Consider the following 17,437-nt stretch of genomic DNA (forward strand, 5'->3'; position numbering starts at 1 on the left):
CACAAAGTCCAAAGCAACTCTTTCATCTATGACATCACAAACAGAACAAATGTCACAGAGGATTCAAACCAGAAAGTAACGTTCAGAGAATCTGTTCTGAAAAATATTTCTTGGTGATCATGAAACCGAACAGACAACACGATTGCAACCACGTTAAACTGTGTGCCTGTTAACAAATATTAGAAGACGGTAATAGTAAGTACAAGAGGAACTCCACCGAGCACATTCAAATAGTTTGACCTGGTTGTTTGTACCCTCACATGAACCTGAAATAAATAATAATAAGCGTAAGTGAAAAGAACTGTACTACTATGGTAGGATATGGACGACTTTTTTTCTTCTTTTAAAAAAATGTATAATGGTCTTGCATCACTCTTTGAAAAATAACACATCTGTGAAAAATGTTCTTCCTTCTTTTCCAAAGCAAACACATGTCATCGAATACGAGTGCAAAGGAAAAGGAAAGGAATAGGCAGGGAAGGATCAGAAGCGGTCAGAAAACTTGAGCTTGATAGAGTCGAGTAAAGTTGGGATGGGCTGAATGAAAGCACCTAAAAGTCAAATTCTGAAATTCCAGAATTCTGAACACCTCCAGCACAGGCTTTACAGTTGGCCTAAAGTAGAAACTGACAGAGCAGAGAGAAGTATGAGAGGGTAAGAGAGCAAGGGAGTTGTTTTACTAATGAAAACTGAAAAGGATACCAAGAAGAGTACATAATTTACATCACTTGTTATTAAGTCCCCTTTTTGCCAACGAGTCATGACCAAGGGAGTACACCAGAGACAGTGCACTACACAACAAGCCTGCAAGGTAAAGGTCAAGGTCAGAGGCTTCATCATTATATGCATTACCTTCATTATTAGGTGCACGGAGGGTGTCAGGTCCCCTGACAAAAAATGCGTTATATGGAGCAAAGCCACACTGGCTTGATTCAGGGTTAATATAAGTTTAAAGCAAATTATGGCCTCGGGGTCCCAGAAGTAGATCTTTGACCTATGACTCAAAGCTATATGTCATGAAGAAGTTTACAGATTAACTCTAAATTTCAAGTCATTCACCTATACAGGTTACCATCCCAGCAAGATCACTTTTCATATGAACATGAAATATATGATGATTCTTGGGCTATAATTGGGTAAGGGGCAGGTGGGGAGGGGAGGGAGGAGGATGTGTGGAGGGAGGGTAGTTGGTGGGACTACACCTACGGTGCATCTTACAAGGGTACATGTGAAACTTAGTAAATGTAGAATATAAATGTCTCAACACAATAACTAAGAAAATGCCACAAAGGCTATGTTAACCAGTTTGATGAAAATATTTCAAATTGTATATAAAACCAGCACATTGTACCCCATGATTGCATTAATGTACACAGCTATGATTTAATAAAAAAAAAAAATTAAGAAAAAAAAAGATCCATGTTCTGTAATAAAGGTAAGGCCAAACAATTTATAAGGTGTTTACGGAGTACAATGTCTCAGACACTGTCTCAGGTTATTGGAATACAAAGATTAATTAAATGTGGCCCCACCCTTGAGGGACTCAAATGAACAAGGCAAAGAAAAACAATAAAAAAAAAAATTGTTACTGTGATAAGTGTTACAGTAGAGCTTTCAGTAAAGTGCTAAGAAAGCCCAGATAGAAGTATAGGAAACCCAGAAAAGAGGAAAGGAAAAGTAGAAGACATTTGAGCTGGGAGTTTATCGGTCCACATAAGAGCAGAGCCATGAGCAGGGACACATGGATGACAGAGCTGCACAGAAACGCGAGTCCACTATGGATGATGAAATCCACAACTCTGGATTCTCAAGAACAGGACCAGCTCTTTTCATGGAGACATAACCGCACAGGGAGCTTGGAGGGCTAGATGGAAGGAAACCTTTTAAATGTCTTTTACCTCAGAGAAGAAGATGATCAACCCAGCTGCTGTAAGTCCTGGAGTTACTACTAGGGATACAATATAACCTAAATCTAGCTTATTCAATGCAGGTCAGGGCTGGGGGCTGAAAGCAGGGCTGCTGCCGTCAGCACTTTTCAGTCCAGTCATCTAAAGTTTTACAAGCCTTTATCCCTCAAGCAGACACACTCATTTGTGGATTGTCTAGATCAATATTGGACAGAAAGTCATTTTTATAAAGAATATTATAATCCTCCAACTCTAACCAAAGAATGTTCAGGCAGAAATATTTTAATCAACTTTAGCTCCCTGAGAAACGCTTCTGTGGAGCCCAGGGCACCCTCAACGGCATGTTATTCGAAGCTGGTTCCCAGGGCTCAGCTGATCATGCTATCATTGCACAAAGACGAATGTTACGTGTGTGTGCCCCGAGTCAGTGTACAAGAGTCCCTTCTCCTTTGGCACCACACACACAGTCAGCAGAGCACTCAATGCCCACAAATCACTTATTAAGCATCTTTGTACCGGGGACTTAATTTTCAGTTACAGTTCTGAGTACAAAGGTCAGTTAGCTCCACAAGTCAGCTGAGAACAGATGCAAATAAACAGGGCGGAGAAGCTGGGGCTCCAGAATCTGGACAGAGTCGATAGGAAAGATGGCTGGGCTGTATGAATAGGAGGAAGGTCAGACTTGTGGCCAAGCAGCCAAAGACCCTGGAGACTATTTTTAATCCAGAAGAAGGACAGGAAGGAACAGGAACAAAAAAAGGAACTCACACAAGAGAAATGGAAAGCAAGAAGGAAGCAGCTGTGAGAAGAGCTGGAAAGACATAGTGAGAAAATAGATCTTTAAAACCGTGTTCTGAGCAGAAGGCCAGGAACACAGCCGGAAAAGACCGAAAGAGAGAAGACAACACAGCAGCCACAGGACTACCCGGAGGAAGTAGCTCAAAAGCCTACATCTTAGGAGGGTCATGGCAGGTATGTTGGTAACATTCTTGCCTCTGGCATTAGGTCATAAGTTCAAGTCCCACACCAGAATTGGGCCTCAAGCCAAAGCTGCTTTTCCAGCAGCTCTGCAAAGCTGGAAGCACTTTCCATTCTTTGGTGCTTTAACTTTACCACCCTTCTCTGCAACAAATTAAAGGGACCAGAAAGAAAAGAAGAAACAAAGAGAAAATAGAACATTTTCATGAGCAAGATATTCACTGAATCTCTCCTTAGAATGCTACGAGTATGGGCTGTTTTTTCCCATGACCAACCAACCCATGCAGAGATAATCCTTGTTTCTCTGCGTTCTCCATCACCTAGAATCCCAGGGGTGACAGCAGTGGTGGCAGAGGAAGCCCTCCTCCTTGCTGAACACAAAGTCATGATCAGGTCATCAGCAAGTAGGGAGACCAGGGTGTAGAAAAGATTCCTTCTGGAATAAGGGAAGAGAGGCAAGGCGAAGTGGTGAGGAGAGAGAAAAAAAGAAAGGTCCTTAGGTTAAATATAATAACAGTGAAAATCCTTATGGGGTGGAATAATTCATATATTAAAATGTACTTTTATAAACATTTACTCACATGAGCCTCACAAAATCCATAGGCAGAAGGGAAAACAGATATTATCCTCATTTTGCCAGATGAGGAAACAGTATATTTAAAACATCAAGTGACATTCTGAAAGTCACAAGCTCAGGAGCAATTCAGTTTATTCACGGTTTGGGGCTCAAGTAGTACACTAGCTAATCAATATATGGCACAGTAAGAAATGTTACCTTTATTTTATCACATGCAGTTTAATCCAGGACTTAAAATGTTTAGTGCAAGCACAATTTCCTAACCTCCTAAACTATACCCAACTAAGAAAGAAAGAGTGGCATGTTACTATGCAATTTTAGGAAAAGTTATTTCCTACCCTCCCATTTTCCATCAAAAAATGAATATAGAAGACATAAGATGGCCCATAGTTTAGTAATAAAATATTTGTATATACTTTTTTTTTTGAGACAGAGTCTCACTAAGTTGCCCTCCATAGAGTGCTATGACGTCACAACTCACAGAAACCTCAGACTCTTGGGCTTAAGCAATTCTCTTGCCTCAGTCTCCCAAGTAGAGTCTCACTATGTTGCCTTCCATGGAGTTCTGTGGCGTCACAGTTCACAGCAATCTCAGACCCTTGGACTTAAGCGATTCTCTTGCCTCAGCCTCCCAAGTAGCTGACACTACAGGCACCTGCCACAATGCCTGGCTATTTTTTTGTTGCAGCTGTCATTGTTGTTTAGCAGGCCCAGGCCAGATGGAACCTGCCAGCCCCCATGTATGGGGCCAGCACCCTAACCACTGAGCTACAGGCATCTATACATTCTTTTTGAGACAAAGTCTCACTCTGTCGCCCAGGCTAGAGTGCCATGGTGTCAGCCCAGCTCAAAGTAACCTCAAATTCCTATGTTCAAGTGATCCTCCTGCCTTAGCCTCCCAAGTTCCTGGGACCACAGGCACCCACCACCATGCTTGGCTAATTTTTCTATTTTTAGTACAGACAGGGAGGGTCTTGCTCTTCCTCAGGCTGGTCTTGAACTCCTGAGCTCAAGCAATCCTCCTGCCTCGGTCTCCCAGAGGGCTGAGATTATAGGCGTGAGCCACCGCACCCGGCCCAGGCTAAGTCACTTTTTTAAATGGACATATTTCTTTTCCCAAGAAGACTACAAGAAGTCAATTTTGAGAAAGAAAGTGGCAAATCTTTTCCCTATGCTTAAAAAACTAACCAAATGCTTTAATTTCCTTAGTTTTCTATTTAGGAGTGTCGGTTATCTCAATAAACAATGTCAAGGGTTGCAATTTTAACTGAATAGTCATGACTATAAAGCATTTTATTTTTAGCCAATGTCTAATCCAGTTTCAGTTATTTTTACCTGTGTTCATTAAATGTTCTTTTCTTAAACAAATATCATCCATGGATTCTAGCTCCCATCTATAAGTGACAGAAGTTATGGGTATGAGAACAGCACACACAAGAAAGAAGGGTGCAGAGAGATTCGTTTGGTTGATAGGGCCGACCAAAGACATCCTACCTTTAGCAGAAAAGATTTGCTTTTAGCCTTCAAATTATCTTAGAACTAGGAAACTCGAAAGACTCAGCCTTGGCTTTGTATTTATAAAAGATGAAATTCGGTATTTCAATCAGACGAGAACAAAAGAAAAATGTTGAATTGCTCAATTCTTTGCAGAAAAGAACAAACATACAAAACTTCTGGAGGAATTTACATAGGATCAGATTAACCGTGTTGAAACAAATTCAAATGAAAGGGCCACAGATGGCATAAGCAATTAAATGCTAGGAAATGTAGGGTAATGAGTCTATGAGAGATTTAAAAAATCTGGACCCACCAGCAACACCCATCCCACCCCCAACCACTACTGGTATTATTTCAGAAGTCATATGCTGCATAAGAAAAAGAAGAAGGTGGCTTGGAGGAAACCAGCCAGGCAGAGACTCAAATCACAGGAACAAAACCCAGAGCCACATTAGTGAAAAGGCACCGGTATTTCTACAATGTTAAGACAACAGAATCAGTGATAAATTACACAATTGTCTCCCCATACAAAACTGAGTTTCCTACAAGGTAGTGTCTTCCATCTCATGTTGTAAACTTAGTCTACCTTTATTCTTTCCTTTATTCCTGTTTTTATTCTTTTTTAAACTCAAGGCAGTTCTCGGAGTAAAGTTAACCAAACAATCACAATAATGACACAATTATAGGAGACCAAGCAAACCAGGACAGAGTCAAGCTTTGATCAATTATATAGAAGCCATGGAGTGACATCGTAAAGAGGCACAGAATCTTAAAAAATAATACGTGAAAAGACATTTTAATACTTAACACTATGCATGTGTGCACACACACATGTATGTGTGTATTCAAGAGAGACTGAGATGCCGTAACAGTAAATCAGGGAGGCATCAGCTCTTACTAAAATTTTTCTTTTGTACAAGCAGAATTAGCTGTCAGAGTAAGCGGCCAAAAGCAGTAATGCCCACAGCCAGGATAAATAGTGTCAGAGAGGATTTAAAGACATTGTGTAGGCAGAAGGATAAAGACCAGGACACCTAACCATAAAATTTCTGGTGTCTGTAACAACACAGTTGTAAGTTTAACTGCTGTTGTCTAAAATACACCTCTGTAATCATGGTCCTGTGGGTTCCATATTTATGCTCTTCCCTGGGCCACAGATTTGAATTGTTTAGTTTGTAGAGAAACATAAGACTTTTTTAAAAAAGAGAGGAAACCACCAGCTTTGCAAAGTTCTCTGGAATCCGAGAAGCCAAGAAGTACTTTCTGCCTTGTTCACTGTGAGCCTGTGCTGAGATTTTGCCGCTAGCCACGACATATCAGGCCCGCCTAGACCTGGTTTTTCTGCAGGGCCTTCTGATGGGAAAGCAGGCATTTGCTATGGACATAAAGGAAGCCTGACTTCAAGTCCCCAAGGCATTTCCTCCAAAGAGAAGAGAATGGCACTGACCCCAGAAAGCCAGAAGGCCTTGGCTGACGTACTCTTTGAAACCACAGTGGCTGAGGCCATGCCTGCCATGGCCACTCCTCTAGCCCGCCACCCCACCACCCTCCCTTCCAAGATACCTATACTCACCCCCATCCACCCTCTCCCTTCTGCTGCCACAGCTTCTGTTCACATTCAGGTCCACATACCTTTCTTCACCTCATTACCACGAAAGCCTCCCCCTGGTTCCCCATGCTCCAGCCTGGCTCCCTTCCAATGCATCTACCCTCCACTGTCAGCCATCATTCTAAAAGGAAAACCTGACCACACCATTATGCTTAAAACCCTTCCTTGACTACCCCAGTAAATCCCACAGCTCAGCAGAGCAGGTTCTCAGTGACGTGACTCACACCTTTCCTTCCGGCCCCCTTTCCTGTTCCTCCCCCTCTTCCCAGGCTGAGCCTCGCACAGGAGTCTCATTTCAGGCCTCCCTGCCTTCCCACAGGCTGAGCTCTCCAGCTGGAGCCCCCAGAGCCCCACACCCTCAGTTAGCTCCTCCTCATCCATCTCCTCCCCACAGGAGGGCCCTCTCCTCTGTGCAGCCCACCCGGAACACCCATCCCTCGCTCCCATCTGTGATTTAGATACCTCCCTCCTGGGCTCTCCTAGCCATGGTCACATTCACCACAACGCACCGTTATTAGTTTAACATTCTGTCTCCCCCACTCACCTGTAAGCTCCTTCAGGAGGAGTATTTTATTTTACTTTGCATTCCCACGATTTAAGCTGGTGCCCGGCATAGAATAGGCTTTTGATGGATAAATGAATTGTCATCAACAAAGAGGGTAGCAGGCTCAAGTGCAGATGACACAGTCACACAGACAGACATGGACAGCAGTGAGGGTGTTCACGCTGGCTGTGTTTACTAGCAAAGGCCAAAAACCCAGAGACCTCCAAATCAACTCTGGGGGGATAGCTGTACCCACCGGCAACCCAGACGCAGAGGTCAACGACCTCTTCTGGCTCTTCGGACAGAATGAAGCAAGGTTTAGCACCTTTCTCCATTCAACAAATACTTGCCTTGCTCAATTTTTTTCTCTAAAAAGCATATGAGGCTACAAATTCAAACATTTTACTTATGTACTGCATTTTTTCATATTTTAACGTAAAATATATAAAACACTCACAACATTCTGATCATTCAGAAGGGGGAAGCTTAAAGGGATACAGATACCATGGACGAAGGAAGCTAAAATCAGTGGAACAGGGCAGTGACAAATTCCATCTAAGTGTTCAAGTGGAAAAGCACAGATTTACCTTATTCCTCTCTACATTTAAAGCCCAAAGAGAAATTCTCATTCACAGAAACAAGAATGAAATATGTTTATAATATTGTTTGAACAGAATGTATACTTTTGAGTCTAGAGTTAACATGCCTCTTGAATTTACGCCATTGTGTATTTGCTGGGAACAGTATTTTGAAGTCAACTGAGTATTTCCCAGATTGAATGGGAATGGGTATGCGTGATTTCATGCTCTATATTCCTTACACAGATCCCAACAGATTTTGGAAGCAGTGAAAGGACCCAATGCAATGACAGTATTTCAGAAAATTGAAACTTACTATATTTTCTTAATTGGTAGGCTACTCTATTATTGGATTAATAATTTTAGAACCATGTTCCTAAGATCTAAATGAAAAATTCTAGTTGGTGCATATACAGATGGTTGGTAAATTTGGAAATCTGCTTTCTAAAGTCTAAATTAAACATTCCACAGACACAAATAATGTAACCCAAAGGCCTGTTTTCCTAGATGAAAACAAGGATGACCAACTATAAACCAAAGGCTCCTCCAGGGCTTATCTCCTTACAATTCTAACATCCCACCCCTGCGCTCTCCATCCACACAGAATTGTTATGCTTGCCAATACTTTTTTAACTCATGCATGGCCTTTCTTTCTTCCATGTTCAGCAGCAAGACAAGGACAATTGGACCTCTTGTTTTTAAAAGGCACTGGGAAATTTTTATTAACGTGAACAATTGCTAGCTTTGTTTGTGCCCTGCTTTGTTCCAGAAAGGGTGTGAGACATCATTACCTAATTGATTTTTCTCACTCCTATGCCCTTGTTCTCTTCTTTATAAGCTAACATCTTCACGCTGATTTTGTTTTAAATGGGAAGCAACCGGACATTCATACTTATCAGGCAGTATTCAGTCCCCCCAAAGAAGGACGAAACTTGATCTACTCCTTCAGCAAACACTCACAGTTGCAAGCTTACAGTCTAGTGGGGGATCCACAGGCAAACACAGTGGAGTGAAGCAAAATGCATGACAGGGAGAAAGAGCCTGCTTCTGGAGCTCACTCAGACCCGGGTAACTGGAGGAGGTTCCCAGACGTGCAGTTAGCTGAGAACTGGAGGAACTGTAGGCCATTTGCAGGCTACCTGGACAGCAACCCCATACTAACGCTGGTAGAGTCTATCTAAACAGCATATCCAAGTGAGAGTCGACTTCTCAATCCAGATGTGACAAATGGTTATCTGACCGCTCTACCCACATAACCCCTGGACTGGCCCAAACACCAGGTTCTGTAACAGGTTTCCAGTTCCTTTTATCTCTAAATATATTCTGCTTTCTGCTCTCCTATTTCTCTCTCTTTACCAGTCTCCCTGCTATCAAGTATTTCAACTCAGTCCAACAGACATTTATTAAGAGGCTACGTGGGAAACAGCAAAATAAAAACTGGACACAGGGAAGGGAGGCAGTGGGACCTCAGCACAAGGACTGCATGACCACAGGCGTGCAGACCTGAGAGAAACCACCTGACCACCTACTGGCCATCCTACCACCCACACATTTGCAGAGGTGATTTGGCACTAACGGTCCTGTTTATGAAACAAATATCCTCACTTTGCACTGACCTTAGTTTGACACATTTTCTGGGCCCCCAGTCTATACTAGTCTTAAGACAATAGCATGGGATCTTGACCCAAAGCCCCATCCCTAACAGGTGGATACTATTCTTCTGTCCCTGTGAGTATTTTTCCTAAAATGGTCCACTTCCTGCTTCCATAAAATGCTGGTATTTTCTAAACTCATTTTTACATATCACTGTCAATGTGTCACCACAAAACTGGGACCAAAGACAAATAACAAGTTTTGACCATTTGCTCTTCCATATATCATTGGGCGTTCTACAAGCAAAGTGAATCACTGGATGAAATGACTTTTTAGTGTTCCTTCCAACTGAGAGTTAATGCCTTTATGACGTAATCGAAGGCATTTTTCTTTGAAAGCTATCGGTAGGTAGATTTATCTCAGCCTGAGATGCCATTGTAAAGCGAATAAGGGTCAACATCCAGTAATATTTAGTTTTTCAAAGTCACCAACATAACCTCACTGTCAATGGGCACGGCTGCAACTGTATGGCTACGTAAACCAAGCCTGGGCCAGATTTGGTTGTATATTTTACAACCCCAAACAGAGGGTTTTACTTCAAAAGACTGACTGAACAGAGAATTTAACAAACAAAATAAAAAAAGAATGACATCAATGTTTTGGACTGCATGATGCTTCGCATCTGAGGATGTATAATCATTTTGCGAGCCTTCCCAAAATTGAATTGTAATTATGTTTTGAGAGCTGAGTACTATAAAATACAAAAAAAAATTACAGTTTTTGAAAAAGCATGTAAGACCTATGACAAGGCTACGCCCCCCACCATGTGCTGTGTAACTTCAACGCACCACACTTTGCACATCCAAAGTAGAGTCTATCAGTAAGATAGACATCTTCACAACAAACGTTTCCATTTGTAGCTCACGTTGACATTCAAAATGTAAAGAAGAAAAGAAAGCCGCATCTCTTAAGATCCTCATCAGTTACAACATCCAGGGAAAAGGCATACCATCCTTACTCTTTGTTGTTGTTTTTTTGGTGGGGGGGGCGGAGGGGGTTGTTGTTTTTTTTTTTTTTTTTTTTTTTTGAGACAGAGTCTGACTATGTCACCCTTGGTAGAGTGCCATGGCATGCTCGTGCCATGGTTCAGCTCAGAGCAACCTCCAACTCTTGGGCTTAAGCGATTCTCTTGCCTCAGCCTCCCAAGTAGCTGGGACTACAGGCGCCCACCACAACGCCCAGCTATTTTCTTATTGTTGTCGTTGTTATTGTCATTGATCATCCTCACTCTTTTGGGCCAATGTTCTCTTCTACTACTACAGCGTTAAGGTCCCAGGAAGTTCTAGACAAGAAGGAGCTATTAACCATCTGGGTTCAAATCTGGCATCTCCTACTTCCTACCTGTGTGATCCTGGCAAGCAATTTAACCTCTCTTGGCATTTGTTTCCTCATGTGAAAAAAAAAAAACAAAAAACAGTCAGGTGATCATAACACCACCTTCCTCGGAAAGTTGTCGTACTTCAATAATTTCCTTGCCTCACCTCCATCTCTACTTAACTCCAAAACTGGCTACTTTTAAGAATTGTGAAAGGGTTACTCAGATGTCAGAAAACAAACACGGGGAAGCCACTTGCTTCTAAGGAAGAAACTTTTATAATTGCTGTGACTCAATTGGTTGAGGCAAATTTAATTAAGTCTGGAATTTTCAAGGACAAAAACAGACCTTCCCAATAGGACACTTAAGACACAAAACAAGTAGGATTAGAATTCCTGAGGACTTGCTCCTGAGGAGCAGGGTGGTGACAATAAATCACACTTTGTTGAAATGAGAGAGGGAGGGAGGGAGGGAGATCCTCCCATCAACTATGGCCAATCTTTTTATGTTATTCTCCTTTTCAACATTTCAATCTACAGTTAAATCCATGACGGATCAACTCTGAACTCCACATACATTTGGGAACACTGGGAGAGAGGGAGAGAAGTAAAGAAGTGAAATCCAGTGACCAGAACAGTCATTGTGACCATCTATGAACGACAGCACATGTGTCTGGGACCGAGTGTGTGAACCCCTCCATTTCCTATGACTTACTCACTCACTGCTGCTGTATGTGGCTAAAAACTGAAACTGTCACCCAAGCAATGTCAGTCTCATTAGAAAGAGGAACAATTTAACACCAAAAAATTGTAAGGACCCTTTTGAAGGCAACTGGTTCAGAACTTGTGAGCCTTTCTGAAATAGCCCAGACACACCAAACCACATCAACACCACATTTAAATAAAATACAACCACCAAAAACTAAGTGATGACTCGTCAGAACTCCAGTTCTGCTTTCCCTGTCAGGTCTGCTGGGGATGCACAGAATTAATTTTAAAATCATAAATCATATTCTGAGTAAAGTAGCTACTGGTTAGTGAAGAAGACCTCTAGTCCTTACTGGAAAGGTTCCTATCATTCTAGACCATACCTGCAGATGTCCCCGATTTACAGTGCCCAAAGTACAGGAGTAAGACAGGCGTGAGCCAAAGCAGCTGGGGGAGCCCAGACCAATGATGACTGCTGTGTCAGCAGACCCAAGGCAGACGAAGTGACTGCTGGCCATTCTGCACAAGTCACACATCGTCTCTAGTCCTAACATGAGGCCCTGGGCAGTTTTGTTTCCTCCCTCCTTCACACTCCACCTCTGAATGCTGCTCAGAACATTCTAAATTGCCTCTCAGAACATTCAAAGCCAGTAAACACAGGATGCCAGCAGCTCTGAAGCTCATCACCTGCAAGTGCCTGAGTGTGACTAGAATAAGGGCAGACCTATCCTCTATTCTGCCTACCATTATTTTCTTTCTCAAGGCTTTTTGGGTCACCTCTTCCTGCTCTTCCTGAGAGAGTTACTTCTATGTCCAGATCAAGAATTCCTTCGTTCTTCCAGGTGCGGAAGTTTGCGCAAGCAGTGATCCCATCACTAAGCTTTCCACTTCTCTCATTCCCTTTATTCTGGCTATGCTGAAGGATCCACTAGGGAGTAACTAAAAACTCACAAGACCCCAACCCTGTAATTTTCAAATCTCAATGGAAAAAGTCTTATTTATAGTGTTTTCCCAAAAGCCCACCACTCTACACACTCATGGGCACTAACTATGGCTCTTTCCAGGCTACAGAAAGGAGGGTGTGATGGGAAATCTGCCACCCCTCCAAGGAAGCAGACTCAGAATGGCCTGTCCCCTGAGCTTTCTGGGTACCTCGCATGGGGTGCAGGAGTAGGGAAGAGGCCGTCAGAATCAATAGATGGAAGGCAGGGAGAGAAATGGGTGCCATCTGGGCAAAGCTGCTATGGCTCTTGTCTAGCAGAATGGTGCTCCCCGGCCCTGCTATTCTGTGTGTCATTTTCTGCCACTCCACCCCCAATCTATTTGCCAAATACCTCAAGATGTTTCTAAGAGGTTCTGGATTATTGACAAACCTAGGGAAGAGCCTTTGGAAAACACTAAATACAAAAACAGACTTGTACAGCTAGTGCAAACACTTGGTCATTAGCATGACCCTTTTTAAGTCCAAAAGAGGAAAGAAAAAAGAAAAGCCTGTCTCTGCTAAATAATAATGATATTCACAGAACAGACACTGACAATCCGAAGTCCACGGTCTCTCCAGCTTTACTCACCCCTAGCCATCTTGCTCCTTTATTGGCAGCCTGTTGAATCTGGACTCTTTTGAGGGTGACATGGTAAACAGCTCCTTCCTCTACCTCTTCACCCCAATCCTGAATCGAGCTCTGGCAGGGATGGGATAAAGAGAAAGAAAAGAGGTTTTTTGTTTTTTTTTTTTCCTCTCCGCTAACCACAATCTATCCCAGCTGCTCTGCTCCTCACAACTGCACTCAGGGCACAAGATGGGCTGTTCAAAATAAATATTACAATCAGAGCAATAAAGACACATTGCGATAGAGAGAATGCTGAGATTTTCTTGGCGGACAGCCCTTTCCTGTGGTATCAGAATCCCCGGACTTTTCCATTTGGTTACTTTTCCTAAACTCGTTCACATATCCTGAATAGTTTTTAAAGTCTCCTTTTCTTCAGAAGAAAACTACGGTTTAGTTCCGATTAACTTGTGCCTCTTAAGTAAAAAGAAAAAAAAAATAACTCATCCGTAGAAAAAAGCGTACTTTTATTAGTGGCTCAGTCATTCGAGCAAATTAGATTTTACACTCAGACACAAACAAGTGCTTAAAATGCCAAGAGTCCTCACTCCTTTGGAAGTAAAATGGTTTGCTTGTCTTTCTCTCCACTTATTGTTTTGGAGCTCAGAAAGTGAGCGGGGGAGGAAAGTTTTTATTTCCGTAAAATAATCTGGCAAGTGCAGAAAAAGCAACACATCATCCCGCAGCTTCGGCCGAAATGCGTGGGGCAGCCCGCTGGACGTCCCCAGGGCCCCCGGAGCAGCCCCGGGGACACAGGCGCTGCGCGGTGCGCCCGGACTAACAATTCCTGCTCCTTCCAAGTTCTGCTGTGCTGACAGGCAACTGTCCCAGACACGCCGCGGGCCACTGCACAGAAAGTAGGTGTCGTGTAGGGAGAAGACGCGCGGAGAGAGAGGAATACAAAGCGGAGGGAGAAAGCTTTAGCTCTCGAGCACGGGATCGGATTGCTCCAACACACGCCCAGAGAAAGCGGGAGAAGATTCCCCACCGGAGGAGCCTCCGGAGGAGGAGGCAGGGAGCTCTCGTTACCATTTTAGCTTGCCAAAGCAATTTCATTCTCAGTTTTCTCTCCGGTACGTGAAGGCGGCATGATGCGCCCCGCTGCGCGGCCGACGCGCTGTCCGCTCGGCTCAGCCCCGCGGCGCCCCCCGGCCCGGGTCGCGGTCCCCGTCCCGAGCGGCCGCCGAGCACAGACGCGCGCGCTGCGCTGCCCCCGCCGCTGCCGCCGGTGCGCGCGACTCGGCCACAAAGGGAGCGCGGCGAGCGGGCGAGCGAGCGGGGAGCAGCAGACTCCTCCCCACGCCGCTCCGTGATGTAAGGCTTTCCTGTTTGTGCTTGCGAGCGCTCGCTCCCTGTCTTGAGTCGCATGGATAAAGTGAGCACCAAAGCACTTCTTAGGCTCCGGAGGTGACTGGGAAACGACGCCTTCCTATCGGTTTACCGCGTTTCCCTGCTGGTCACCAGGTGCCAAAATAGAGCCAGTGTCGGGTGGGGTATTTAAGGGTGTCTTTTTCCTTCCCTCAAAGAAACAAAGGAAGGAGAAAGTCAGAAAAAGTTCTACTATAGTATCTATTTTGGATTTAGAATAATTAAATCGGGATGACCCCAAGGAGAGCAACAATACCCGAAGCCAGGAAGTTTTTCATTAGGACAAAGGATAAGGTCAGAGGATACCCGGATATTCCAAAAAGCCAGCCCCAGGGGCTGTACCCCGTCCCCAGTTAGCACAGTGCCAACAGGAAATCGATCTGGACTTCATTGTACCACCCCGTAGGATAAGGCTGAATTACGGGTGGGGAGGGGCCGCAGCCTGGAAGGGTTTGCTGGGACCCATAGACAGGGCCCTGGAGATGCTGCGGGTATGTGCGGGGGCCACCACGGGCTGAGCTGTCTGTCCCGAAACAGGAGTTTCATCACTACGGAAAGACCTCCTTTGGGGACAAAAGACTATTACATTTTTTAGATCCAGTTTTAATAAATCAATAGCAAGAGATTCGGATGATAATATAATCAGACTTGGCACCTGCCAATTGTCATGGCATCTCCCATGACAATTACAAAAACTTTAGGGCTCATGTCTTTTATACTAGTCACCCCTAAAGGAATTTAATCACCTTTAAATTTTTTAAAAGTCTCCCACTAATTGTCATGCTATGGTACAGGCTGGACTTTGGTTAATAGGAAATATATCATGAGCTGAAAATTATAAAATTAAGTGTTCCGATGTTTCCAGGGGACCAGAATAAATGACAGCATGTGTGCGCAGAAGCAAAACAAAAGGATCTGTGGGCACTTGAGAACATCTTTGAGTCACTCAGCCAAGTTGCCTTCAAGCAACCAGGACCTACAGGGCTCAGTGAGGTATAGACAGGAGAATTCTCTTTTTATTGCTGAAGTGGTTGTCTCTATAATTAAAAAAAAAAAAAAAGCACATAGACTAGGCCCTTCTGTGATGGCCATGGCCGATACAGTTAATTTTAGAATTTTCAGCTCATGATATATTTCCTATTGTTCCTAGGAGCCAGAAGAAAATCATGTGAGGCCTTCCCTGCCTGCTCACTAAGCCATCCTCAGGACCCCAGGCTCACGCCTAGAGCACCTATTCAGTGATCTTGAGACCACAGATGCAACTGAGAACAGCTAAGCAGCCCATAAGATTAATTTCAACACCACTTTAACCTAATTTGGGGCTATAAATTGTAGATGACTGAAAATTTTCCACTTTAGATTAAACAGCTTCTTCACCTTCACCCCTCCCAGGTAGTCTTCCTGGGTAGGATGGCTGGTAACTCACAGGACCCCACTCAGATTTCAGATCTGCTCACCCTCCTCTCTACTCTTCCCATTCCCTGGCTGGCCACTTTGTGTGCAAAGGGAAAAGAATTGGCTTTGAGGTAAGTGGATCATCGAGCTTTAATTTCAGGCTTACGGTAAGAATAAAATTGAATACTACCCTGATGCTTAATTTCTTCATCTGTAAAATGAGACAGACATCTACCTCAAAGAATTTTAAAAAGGATTAAATGAAATAATGTATGCAAATATATATATATATAACAATAAGATATCTCTGGGTGGTGCCTGTGGCTCATGAGTAGGGTGCTGGCCTCATATACCGAGGGTAGCAGGTTCAAACCCGACCCCGGCCAAACTGCAACAAAAAGCCAGGTGTTGTGGTGGGCGCCTGTAATCCCAGCTACTCGGGAGGCTGAGGCAAAAGAATCACCTGAGCCCAAGAGCTGGAGGTTTCTGTGAGCTGTGATGCCATAGCACTCTACCAAGGGCAACAAAGTGAGACTCTGTCTCTAAAAAAATAATAATAGTAAATTAAAAAAATAAAATATCTCATATGGCAATACAAAAAAAAAAAAGAAATAATATATGCAAATCATCTAGCACTGGGGTCCCCAATCCCTGAGCTGAGGACAGCACTGGTCTATGGTTTGTTAGGAACCTGGCAGTGCGGCATCACCATCTGAGCCCCGCTCCTGTGCCATCTCCCCCACCCCATTCCACAGCCCCCATCCTTGCTAAAACTGTCTTCCTTGAAATTGGTCCCTGACACTAAAAAGGTTCTTCAGTTCTTTGGCCTGTTTTTTTTGTTCTTGTTGTTGTTGTTGTTGTTTGTTTGTTTGTTTGAGACAGAGTCTCACTATGTTGCCCTTGGTAGAGTGCTGTGGCAACACAGCTCACAGCAACCTCAAACTCTTCTGCTCAAGCAATTTTCTTGCTTCAGTCTCCCAAGTAGCTGGGACCACAGGCACCCACTTGTCATTGTTGTTTAGCTGGCCCAGGCTGGGTTTGAACCTGCCAGCCTCACAGGCATCAAGTCAGTTCTGTGGCCTGCTAAGAGGCCACACAACAAGAGGTGAGTGGAGGCAAGGGAGCAAAGCTTTATCTGTATTTATAGCTGGGCCTCCTCTCTGGCATCACTACCTGAGCTCTGCCTCCTATCCCATCCACAGTCCCCCACCTTCGCCCTTACCCACCCCAACCCCCATTCCATGGAAAATTGTCTTCCATGAAACTTATCCTTAGTGCCAAAAAGGTTGGGGACTGCTGATCTAGCACATGGTGAGTGATCCAAAAAGTTCCATTCCCTCCTTATTACTCTTCCTCCCAAATGGTATTTGCCCAGACTCACTGGAAAGTTGTTATATGTATTCAGTGTGGGGTAATCTGAAGTGATATCTTCTCACTGAATTACTTTAAAATTTCAGAGAGGTTTGCTAAGAATACCTGTTTGTATTTATACCTGACAACATACATAAGTTTGTACAAATGTTGTCCTGCAAAAAAAGGCTGATTTCCTGCTAGATAGCACACCGAGTGTTGCAGTTTACACATTTATTGTATTTATTTAAAATATTTCACCTGTAGTCTGTATTACCCTCCCTATCACCAATAAACTTTGGGTTAAAGTACTCCTGGTCAGTACATGGAAAGGTTAAACCAGTAAGCCATT

The 17,437-nt window shown here is 43.7% G+C and overlaps 1 protein-coding gene across 4 annotated transcripts in view; it reads right to left on the minus strand.

Moving 5' to 3' along the window:
• The window catches only part of RGL1 (ral guanine nucleotide dissociation stimulator like 1), a 287,354-nt gene that overhangs the window by 112,779 nt on the left and 157,138 nt on the right, over nucleotides 1–17,437 (minus strand). For 2 of the 4 annotated variants that reach the window (XM_053605795.1, XM_053605794.1), the window contains exons 1-2: nucleotides 14,002–14,252; nucleotides 12,937–13,047 (exon numbers count right to left, since the gene is read on the minus strand). The exons of 1 other annotated variant lie outside the window; for it this stretch is intronic. In XM_053605795.1, coding sequence (XP_053461770.1) covers nucleotides 12,937–13,047; nucleotides 14,002–14,028 — 138 coding nt within the window. In that variant the 5' untranslated portion in view covers nucleotides 14,029–14,252. Of the gene's footprint in view, nucleotides 1–12,936; nucleotides 13,048–14,001; nucleotides 14,253–17,437 lie in introns of those variants that run through there. One more of the 4 variants, XM_053605793.1, reaches the window with a different exon arrangement.

The sequence above is a fragment of the Nycticebus coucang genome, chromosome 10, assembly GCF_027406575.1.
Source record: "Nycticebus coucang isolate mNycCou1 chromosome 10, mNycCou1.pri, whole genome shotgun sequence".
NCBI lineage: Eukaryota > Metazoa > Chordata > Mammalia > Primates > Lorisidae > Nycticebus > Nycticebus coucang.